At 58.2% G+C, this 10,992-nt stretch overlaps 1 protein-coding gene across 1 annotated transcript in view; it reads left to right on the plus strand.

Annotated features, from left to right (window-relative positions):
- The window catches only part of NDUFA10 (NADH:ubiquinone oxidoreductase subunit A10), a 53,882-nt gene extending 44,522 nt beyond the window's left edge, over positions 1–9,360 (plus strand). The window contains exon 10 of the mRNA XM_025888726.2: positions 9,001–9,360. Coding sequence (XP_025744511.2) covers positions 9,001–9,069 — 69 coding nt within the window. The 3' untranslated portion in view covers positions 9,070–9,360. The remainder of the gene's footprint in view (positions 1–9,000) is intronic.
- The last annotated feature ends 1,632 nt before the right edge of the window (positions 9,361–10,992 follow it).

Here is a 10,992-nt window from a genome sequence, read left to right on the forward strand (position 1 = left end):
TGTATACGGTGTCGTGGAACATATTCCTGGGCTTGAGACTTGAGGGTCCAGCCTGCTGCCTGCAGCTAGGTGGCACGGGCAGGTCACTTGACATCTTCCCAAGGAGAGACAGCACCCACCTGCCCCTCGTGGCATCAGCGTGTGTGAGGTGGTGCTGGTGGTGGGATTGGGTGACTGCCCGCTTGCACTGACAAGCAGGCAAGTGACTGCACTGGGCGCTGAGAGGAGAGACGAGGGAAGAGAGGACACAGTCACCCTGTTGGCGTCAGGGGGCTCCTGGAGGAAGCGGCAGGAGCTGGGCAGGAAGAACTGGCCACTGGAAGTGTCCCCAGAAGAGCGAGGGGCTGAAGACGAGGCAGAGGCTGGAATAGCCGGTCACCTGCTCGCTCAGGGAGGGCTGCCTGGGGATGCTTGAGAACCCGCTGCTCGGCCGATGGGGGGGTGCCTGTGCCAGCGCTGGGGCTGGCTCCCCGCTGAGGGCGTCCTGTCACCTGTCCTGGGACTCTCCGAACGCTCTTCCCCGGCGTGATTTCTCACCAAGCGGCAGTTTGTGCTGCACGTCTCCGCAGAGGCCATGCTTGAGGAGGACGGCGCCGGCTAGTGAGCGGGGCTGCGAGAGCCAGCGGCCGTCTCGGCAAGAGCCAGAGCACTGGCCCCGAGGGGTCCGTGCGTGAGTGGATGATTCGGTGGCCTTTGCCACCGCCCTCTGGCCCTGGGAGAGGGGCTTCCCTGGGTAGGGGCGAGGGCTCCTCGAGCGGGGGACCTGCTGTTTCTCACCTCACACTTCAACCTTGTAACAAGTGAGGTTCAGATTTACATCTTTTCTCTTTTCCTGGTTTCTTTTGGCTTAATTGATCATCTTCTTCTACTTTATTTCTGCTGCTAACTCATTAACTGCACCTTTTGGTTTCACCGTTCACGACTGGTCTGGGCTGACAGTGCGTGTCTGTCCCTCGCCAGTGTCTGCTCACGTGTGGCCAGTCACATCCCGCCAGCTCACACGCAGTGGGCTGACTTCTGTCCAGCTCCCCTGGCCTGTGCCATGGTCAGTTACCTTTAAAACAAGCTAAGGTGTTTTTGTGACCTTTGGCCCTGGCTCATAGCTGTGCTGTGTGGTGTGCCATCTCTGCAGGCCCAGGCCTCCGTGTGGCGGCTCTCGGGCGGCCCGAGTCACCTCCTGTGGCAGCTGCTCCCACCGCCCAGGTCTGCTGGCAACACATTGTTAGCTCTTGCTCGAAGAAGATACCCGTACTTCCGTTTGGTTTTCGGAGATGGAGTTACCCAGTATAGACTTCTGAGTTGGCCGTTCATTTCCTCCGACACCCTGAGACCCTTCCTGGACCCCTGGCTGCGCGGCTTCTGTGGACAAGCGTGAAGTCCTCCTGTGTGCCATCCTTGTGCCTGAGGGACCTGTTCTCTCTGGCTGCTTTTGAGACTCTCTCTCCATTTTTTTATTACTACTTCCCTGCCACCTGGTGACCACGTGCTTCCAGGTGGTTTTCTTTGTGTTTGTCCTGCTTGGGGTTCACGGAGCGTCTCTGGTGTGAACAGTCCATCATTTCCATATTGTATGTAACATGTTTAGTTATGATTTCCCCAGATGTTGTTTCTTATTCCCTTTTGGGGACTTTTGATAGTTCGCGACCCACAGGTCACTGAGACTCCATCCGTTTGTTTTTGGCCTTTTCTTTTTCTTTGTTTTTTCTCTTGGATAGTTTCTGTTGTCCTGTCTTCAAGTTCACAGATGTTTTCTTGTGTATATATAATGCGCTATTAGTTACATTGTGTTTGAGTCCTCTGAGAAAGGCAGCCGAGATAGGGTCAGAGGTTGAGGAGACTTTGGGGAAACACCTGTGGAGGGTCAAGGGGAGGGATGTGAGGTGCAGGGGAGCCCGTAGTCCTTGGTGCCATGTGACATCTGGGACAGGAGAGGGAGGGAGGCAGCAGTGCTGGTGGATCTGGCCAGGCCAGCGGGGTGGCCCAGGGCCGGCGGGGTCCTGTGTCCTGCAGGCGGGTGCCTTCCGTGGGGCATGGCCCTGCGTGTGCGGGTGCCTTCCGTGGGGCATGGACACGGGGAGAGCTGGTGCTCTGGGCATGTCAGCAGCATACTGCTGCGGCCGCCACACCCATCCGGTGGCATTTTATTTCAGAAGTCCTGTTTTTTTTTTTTTTTTTTTTTAACTCTAGAAGTTTTGTTTCTTTTTATGTTTTCTGGTTTTCTTATTACTTTCACTTTTCAGTTAATTCCCTGAGCATACTGAATCTTTTTATAATAGCTGTCTCAGTGGTCTTGTTTTCTAATTCATCATCTTCGTTACCGCTGAGTCGGCTTGATCTCTTCTCCCCTGGATACGGGTTACATTTTCCTCTTTCCAGGGCTGGAGACTTTACAGTGGTCGCCGTCCATTGTGCGGTCTCTGTTTTTGCGTACTTGATCTTGTTTCGTTCCTTTGAGGGGCATTAGAGTGTATACTCTGGCAGGGAGCTAAGATACGTGGAAATCAGCTTAAGCTTTTGGGGTCTGGTATCTTAGCTTTCTGGTGAGTCTTGAGCAGCCTGACTTGTAGGGAAGGGTTAGCCTGGTACCTGGGTGTGTGGTGAGCCCTGGCTGCTGGGAGCTCAGTCCCTCAGCCCTAGGGGAGCACCCAGCAGCCCCCAGGAACGCTCTTTCCTCCGGGGTCCTCTGCCCGCCTCCGGGAGCATCACCCGACACGTGCAGGGTCGTGCGCAGCCACAGACCAGGTGTGTCCCCTTCAGTTTGACAGGCCTCCTTTTCTGCCCATGGCCCTCTAGCTCTCCGCCCACGGATGCTAGCCAGCCTGACCTGTTTGTCCAGTGTCCTTGGTGGGGGAAGCTGTGGCCGGTACGTGGCGTGGGTTGGTCTGGTGGCCCTCACGTGGCCTGTCCCCAGCAGAAGAGCTGCGGCCAGGGCTGCTGGGATCCAGGTGGGCTGCGGTCAGTGCGGCTGCTCCCACAGGCCGTGCTCTGCACTGTCTTGTCGCCCTCACTGCCCAGCTTGCCCCCTAAGCCACTTCCTTCTCTCTGCTGACCACATCCTGTCTGTACCTGAAGCCTCTGGTCCTGTGGGTCAGGCCCGGTTTCTCCATCCTCCGGCACCTCCGCTTTCTGACTAGCTTTACGTACTCTGTATTTCATGAGGTTAGAGAAAATGGGATTTATTCGTGCCCCTCAAGACCACTAGGACACAGTGTGCTTCACATGTAGAAGGAACTCAAGAGTTTTTTCCCAGGAGAATGAGTGAATGTGTGTAATGTACTCTCATCTGGGTCTTTCCAAGCCACTGGCATGTGAAGCTCTGTGGAGCGTCCCCGCTGTGTGCGAGAGGGAAGCGACTGGGAGAAGCTTCCGAGTGTCACCTCCAACCTCGTTAGCCACCTCAGGGCACAGATCTCTACCTGGCTTGTAGCACCTTTGCATACAAAAGGTACCTGTTTCTGCCGCCTCTGAAACCTCCCCTGGAGCTGCCTGGCTCACTTGTCCCCTAATCTCCTTGTCACCTTGGTCACTTTCTCTTAGGGCAACGGGCATTTTTTTTAAGACGAGCCAGAGAATAAATAGTTGAGCTTTGCAGGCCCCGCCCCCTCTGTCACAAGGACGCAGTTCTGCCGTGGGGTGGAGTGCAAGCAAGTGGCAGGACCTAGCCCCAGCGAACCTTGTTTGTACAGAACAGTCGTCAGCCGGATTTGGTCTGCGGGCCGTAGTTTGCTGACCCTGCACTAGGCAGTAAATAACAAGGGAACGTGGGAGCCCTGACTCACCCACACAATGTGAGCAGAGCGTCATCATCTGGACCAGAGTCTTCTGCATATTAAAACCCATTCTGATTGCTGTGTCAGCATCTGTTGTTTATTTTCTCCTTAAGTAAGCAGTTCCAGTTCTACAAGTTCACCTTAAGCACATAAATCTGGAGGGGCACATCGAAGGGTTATTTCTCATCAGGAGCGCTCAGAGCAGGGGTTGGCCACTTGGGAGGTGATGGGCCCATGGGTGCGTGTGCGGGGCCAGCGGGGCTGGCGGCCTAGTGGGTCGGGGCGGACTCAGAGCCGGAGGACATGGGTTTGCATTCTAGCTCCATGGACATTCTAGCTGTTGGCCTGGACAAGCTACTCAGCCTTTCTTTTGTGGAAAAGAAAGAAAGGAAGGAAGGAAGGAAGGAAGGAAGGAAGGAAGGAAGGAAAGGAGGAAGGGAGGAAGGAGAAAGGAGGGAGGGAGGAAGGAAGGAAAGAAAGAAAGAAGGAATGAAGGAAAGAGAAAGAAAGAAAGAAAGAAAGAAAGAAATCTGTGTGCTAGAAAATACAAAACGTATGAAAAGTATGCAGTTAGCACTAACTGACCTTCCTTGTCCCCCAGCCCCCAGGGCCCTGAGAGGCAGCCCTGCGAGAATTTGCTTCTGCATGTGCCCTCCCAGGGCTGGTGTGCCAGCTGTGCGTGCGTGTGCGTGCGTGTGCGTGCGTGTGCGTGCGTGCGTGTGCGTGCGTGCGTGGCTGGGGGTTTTCCAGGAAGCCGTCGCGTGCTACTTACCAGGAGGGTCAGGGATATCACAGTTTCCACAGTTGTAAATGTTAGTTGAAATTAGGCATGACCTTTGACACACAGATTTTGTACAATTAAATAATCTGGGGAAATTGGGAATGATTTTGCAAACACTGTGGTGCCCTGACTCTTTTCGTCTGTCCTGTGCCAGTCAGGATGGTGCCACCAGGAGGAGACTTGACCCTGGGGAGGAAGCTGCTGTGCATCCAGGCTCCTGGTCTCTGGGCTACAGGGCTGCATGCCTCCCCCACAACCCTGACGGGGGCCGCGCAGGGGGAGCCTGGGGGGAAGGCCAACCTCATGCCCCTCCAGGAGAGCAGCGGCCTCTCTGGGCGGCCCCCCGGCGCAGACTGCTGGGCTCATGGGGGCGTGGGGCCCACTCAGCACGGAGAGCCCCAGGTGGGCCAGTTCACCACCATTTTGGGCACAGGGCAGCTTGGCCACCCCATGGACGAGAGATGTGAATCTGCATCTTTGTGGTTTGCCGAGTTTTTCTCTTTAGTAAACTCACTCTTCGACTTTGAATGGAAAATGGGGAAGGTGGGGAGACAGCCTCGTGAAAGTATTAGACTGGGCACGGTGCCTCCAAGTCAGATGTCTAGCGCCGTTGTCCTCAGGTGCTGTGTGCCACGTGGGACTGCGGACAGGGGGCGCTGGAGGGCTGCATGGCCTTGGTTGTCTTCCTTCCTCCCTCCCCGGTGTCCCTGCAGCCAGGCCCAGGCCACTTGAGTGTGCGCACCCCTCCTGCTGCTCCTCCTCCTTCCCTTCCCTGTCCACCCTCCTCCTCTCTGCTCCTGCTCCCCCCCTTTCTCCTTCCCCCTTCCCCCACCCCGCCGCCTCCTTCCTCCCCTTCCTCCCCTCCCCCACTCCCCTGCTTCTCTAAACACTTCATAAGTAACCGTTGACGAAATACTTTCACAGAGCTTTTGAATGAAAACCTGTAGGTAGTGAAGAGGGGGCCTTCCACTAGTCAGAATTTCTTCTGAAATATTTTCCTGTGCAAGAAGGAAGAAATTAAGATTAGAAGTAAGTTCAGCTGGGAGAACCAAAAAACACAAGCTAGAATATTTGTGGCTTGAATAAACTAGGTGGTTATTTCTCCTGCACAAGGCTGGCGGCCCGTGCTCTGGAGGCACTTGGCAGCCCCGTCCCGCAGAGCTCTCCCAGCTGTGCCGCAGTGCTCACCAGGGGTGGCCCTTGTCTGTGTGGGCGGGCCGGTGCCCACCTTCCGGGGAGCGGGTGAGGGGCAGAAGGAAGAGTAGGAGGTACGGAGCAGGGTGGGCTGACGGCCCTTCCCCCAGCAGCGCGCCTGCAGGCAGGTGTGCGGGGAGGGATGGTTCCTGAGTGCTGCTCCCCGTGTGGGAAGGTGGCGACACACTCTCTTCTCGGGATATCACAGGCGTGTTCTCTCATGTGACAGGTGTGAACCGGGTTTTGGTGGTTTGCAGGTTTATTCAAATGAGCAGATGCGGATAGGAAGTAACGGAAAAGAAAAAGCTTATTTCTGCGTTCCCTCGGTATGAAATGTTCCGAACAGAAACTCTCCCCGGGGTCTCTGTTAGCTTAAACGTGCTGGAAAGGGACCCTGAGGATCTGGGAAATCAGAGGCCAGCAAACCGCCAGCCCGAGTGGTCCCAGGAGCAGGTGTGTGAGGCCGTGCGCAGCTGCTGCTGGTCTGCCCGCTTTTAGTTGCTCGGTGGCTTAAAATCCGCCATGCCAAGACGTGAGCAGAGCCCCGCTGCTGCTGCTCGCCAGCCCTTCCTCTCGGCTGCGCTCTGGGACATCTCAGAGCCCCGGGGACTCCACTGATGGAGGCTGGGGACTGCTGCCGCTCAGCGGCTCGCCGCAGGCATGGGTGACATTTGAGAGCCTTCCCGAGCTCTTCCCCTGACAGGTCAGCTCTCTGTTCCCTGCACACAGTGCCTGGGGGTGGTCCTTCAGGAAGAGAAGTCCCTTTCTGGTAGGCCCACTGTTGGGACGCTGCAAAGCCACACTGCTCCTTCCTGCTGGGGCTGTTGTGCCGTGGCGGCCTTTGGCTGGGTGTTCCTGGATGGGGGCCCCGGGCGGGGGCGGGGGGCGTGAGCCCAGGGCGCTCCGGCCTGCCCTCCCTCCTTAGCCTGTTCTCAGCAGGCTGCCCACTGTCTCCCGCGGCCGGGGCCTCTCCATCAGCGTGCCCCATGGTGTGAACAGAAGTGCCCCAGTGTCTCCATCGCGAAGAGCAGAGCATTCCTATGTGTGCCCTGGGAAGCCGCTCACCTGTGTTGTCTCAGGGCTCCGGAGGTCGGGAGTAGGAGGTCAGGGTGTTGGCCGCGCTGTGTTCCTTGTGGACTCTTGAGGGGAGGGTCTGTTTCCTGCCCGCTTCCAGCTTCTGGAGGCAGCTGCACCCTGTGGTTCGTGGCCCCATCACCCGGCCTCCGCGTCCGTGGTCTCCTCTCCTCCTCTGGTCTGATCTTCTCATGGGCCCCTTGTGCCGACCCTGGGCCTTCGTGGACAATCCAAGTGATCCGCAAAGCCCCCTGTGCCGTGTGAGGTCTCGCAGGCACAGGATCTGGGGGTTGGGGCATTGCTCTGCCTGACACAGTTCCCCCTCCCTGGCACAGGGGCTGTCACCCCCACTCTCAGGGTGCGGACACACGCGCTCTTAGTCATCGTCATAGACCCAGCTTCCCCGAGCTGCCCCGTCCCTGCCCAGACCCTCTTCATCCACAGGTCAGTGTCTCCATGCAGCTTCCCTGCACTCTTCCCCGGGCACCCTCATCAGTTTGGGTGGCGTCCCCTCTGGGCTGCTGGGTGGTGGCAGCGTACCCGTGGATCCTCAGCACAGCCCTGCCTCTGCAGCCTCAGACAACTTTCCCGCTGCCCCTCACCTTCTCCACGCAGTGTCCGCAGCCAGGTTGGGCGCTCATCTTCCCTGGGGCCGCCACCTGCCCTCCCCCTGCTCCTCTGGTACGCAGGGCTTCCCGGGGCCCGAGGAAGCCAGACACAGGTGTTGGTCCCTGTGGCCCTCACCCGGGCGCACTGCGGCGCCTGCACCCACCTTACGCCCAAGTGCATGTTGGGATCAGAGAGCAGAAAAACCGACATCTTCCTAACACTTGCCGCATCTTGTGGCCTGTACAGCAACCCGGGCACCTGCCCCCACCCCCCCAGAGTGCCCCCCTCTCTGCGGGCAGCCACACGCACACGCCCCCCGCTGGGCTCCCTGTGCTGCTGCCATGGCCGTGGTGCTGTGAGGCCTGCTCCCTTGCCAGTCTCTCCCCAAGACTCTGGGCTCCTGGGGAGCTGGGTCTCGTCTTTTGTCTATCTTTTGCATTCCCAGAATGCTCCTGGCACGTTGGATGGCCCCATTAACAGGGTCTCCTGGGCCAAAAAGCAGCCAGCCTACACTGGTCCTCCGCTCTGAAATGCACAGGCTTAGCACCTCCATCAGCCCCCCGCCAGCCCCCCGCCAGCCCGACCTCCTCTGCGGGCTACAGAATCCCCCTGCAAACCTGCGTGACCCGCACGGGAGAGGGCGTGGGTGCGGGGCCTCAAGCCAGCCAGTCGTCAGAACTCAGTCTGGTCTTGGTGGCGTGCGGAGCCCCCGACTGCCCTTGCTGTGGCTGCGCTTGGATGCCTTTTGCTGAGTAGGAGAAGGGGAGACTGATTTATTTTTTTAAATACTTTAGTACTTAAGGGCAAAACGTGGAAGGTTTTTGTATGTAGTATGTACAAATCTGTTTATCCACATTGATTTGAAAATATGAAAAAGTAAATTCAGTATTTTGTTCGCACTCATGTAACATGGCAAAACAGTGTGCTCGAGTGTTTCCCTGGCCGTGTGCAGCTCCATTGCAGGCCCACCCTGCGCTGTGGCCACCAGAGCCCACGGCCCCTGGCTCTTGCCGCAGACTCCTTTGCCTGTGGGAGTGGGCCTGAGGCCGTGTGGCATGGTGTCTTGGGGCACCGTGGGAGGGCCAGCAGGAGACCTCTGTCCTCCCAGTCCCGTTGCCACCCCGACAGACAGTCCTCCCGGGTCCGGTCCGCTTCCTCCCCCGCTCCTGGGAGCTCCCACTGAGCTGGGGCCTGGTGTCCACCACTCTCCTTTGTCCGCTTCCGTAACCTGCCCCAGAGATTGCGGAGGGCGGAGGGCCCCGTGGTGAACTCACCTGAGCTCTCCCGAGAGTGTGCTGTTCCAGCCAGAACGCTGCCGAAAGCAGTGCCCTCCGCAGGTGTGAGTAGGTTTTTCCAGTCATGACCCTCAAAGCCTGAGAACAGACATGCTGCTTCCCAGGCCAGAGGCCACCTAAGGCAGCTGCATGTTGTGGGCGCACGTGGGCCAGCTGGGCTCTGTTCCCGTGGGGAGCTCACACTCGCAGCGGGATATGCCATCGAGCAGGCCGCTGCGGCGAGCTGGGGGCTCGAGTGCCTTGTGAACCCTTGTGACCATGGCCTTCCCTCCCACAGCTGCCGGGCCGCAAGTACTGCCCCGGGTACAACGCGGACGTGGGCGACAAGTGGATCTGGCTGAAGTGATGGGCCGTCCTCCACGGTCTGCATCCCGATGGCGAGGACACTTCCTGTCTGCCCCGCTCCTGTGGACTCCGTGCTTTACAGTGTGAGGTTAGGGGGCGGGTAAACAGCCCGAAAACGGCACCGTGGGAGAATCGGCCTGGCCGGGAGCAGGCTGCCCTGTAGAGTAGCTGGCGAGGGATGGGGCCTCTTGGTTTAGGAGGCTTTGCGGCCTTCTGGCTTTATTTGGCAATGATCCATAATTATCACTGGGAAGAAAAATCTGCTATTAAAGACCAGATATTACTGGAAGAATTTCGTTTCATTACAGTTGTGTTGTGTGTCGTGCAGAGTCGGTACTTGGTTTCTTCAGACATCAGGAAATGGAACTGATGCCATGGGGTTTCCCTCCACCCTCCCTCTGCGCCCGCACGCGTCACATAAGTGTGTGCACACACGTGTTTGCTTACACGTCCCTGACTGTGTACTATGATGGGTTTGCTTTATTGAGACGGAGGCCAGGACTCCGAGGGTTTCCGAAGCGCTGATCCCACCTGATTTGGCGGCATAGTCACGGCCGCGTGAGCGGGGACGACGTGAGGGGGAGAGGCCAGAGCCGGGAAGAGGTCGCCACGTGTTTACGGAGCTGGCCTTGACATTCCTCCCTGGGAAGGGAGCGCAGGTTCAGGAAGCACAGGAACGAGCTCTGGATGGAGAGGAAAACTTGTTGCGAGCTCCTTGTAGAGGTGAGTGTTTCAGGGCAGCTGGCGGCTGTGAGCGGAGAGCCCTCTCCCTTGGAGTTGCCCCGCCGGCCGCTCACAGGCCCCCGGCCGCCCGCCCCCCGTTGAAATTCAGGTACTTGATGTTCATGCAGCATAGAGTTCGGTTTCTCGGCCACACGGGCTTCACTGGCCGCCGCTTGGGCACCCGCTCCCCGTGCTCGCCCAGGTGCTCAGTGGGCGCCCGCCCGCCGTCCAGTAGTGCTCAGTGCAGAGGCGCCGCAGACCGCTCTCCAGCCCCTCCCCCTCCCTGGCTTCCCCTCCTCTGCTCCCCTCCCCCTCCCCTCCTTCCTCTCTTCCTGCCCTCCGTTGCCCCCTCCTCCCTCCTCTTCTCTCTCTCCTGTGTGCCCCCTACTCCTCCTCCCTCCCCTCCCCTGTTCTCCTCCCCTCTTCTCTTTCCTTCCTTTCCCCTTCCCTTCTTACTTTTTGGGGAGAGGGTGTTTAACAGTTGAAAAGAAAGTCTCCCCGCGGCGTCTGAGTTGGAGTCAGACTTCAGTGTGGAAGCTCTGCGTTTCCCTGAGACACCCTGCTTTAATTGCTGCATGGGAGTGCGCGGCACCCAGCCAGCTGTGGGGTGTCTTTGGACTGAGTGCCTCACAAACCATTAAGGAGAGGAGGAAGCAAAAGAAAAACATCTTTAATTATCTTAGCTGTCCCTGATGTCTCGGCCGTACTGAGCTCGCTCTCCACGGCAGCATCCCCAACGGCTGGCGGGCCTGCCGTGGGGTCAGGACTGCTTGGGCGGGAGCTGGCTCGCTCCGAGCGCGGACTCGTCCCTCCCAGCTTGTGCGCGCACGGCACCGGGGGCCGCGGTGGGGCCCGAGTTTCACCCCTGGGGTGCGCGCTCCCTGCCGGCCTGCACACTTGGTGGTTTGCAGGTGCTGAGAAAGGCTCCATGTCACTTCCCGGTGCTTCCTGTGTGAGTACTGGGCAGGGAAAAGCAAATAAACAGTGACCCAGCCTTCTCTCCAGATGGAGACCCGGAGGGTTTCGTGGACGCCCGTGTCAGGTCTCCTTACTTCAGAGCAGCCATGATTTAGTTTCACAAGAATGCTATAACGCCTAAAAGCTGCAGAGCTGAAATAACGTCACGTGTGTTTAAATACTCCGTGTTGGAAGGTTCAGTGCTTCAAGGACCAGGAGCGATGTCGGTGTGGCCATGTGCTTT

Source organism: Callorhinus ursinus, unplaced genomic scaffold, assembly GCF_003265705.2.
Source record: "Callorhinus ursinus isolate GAN/ISIS: 27379988/994484 unplaced genomic scaffold, GSC_fseal_2.0 scaffold2, whole genome shotgun sequence".
Taxonomy (NCBI): domain Eukaryota; kingdom Metazoa; phylum Chordata; class Mammalia; order Carnivora; family Otariidae; genus Callorhinus; species Callorhinus ursinus.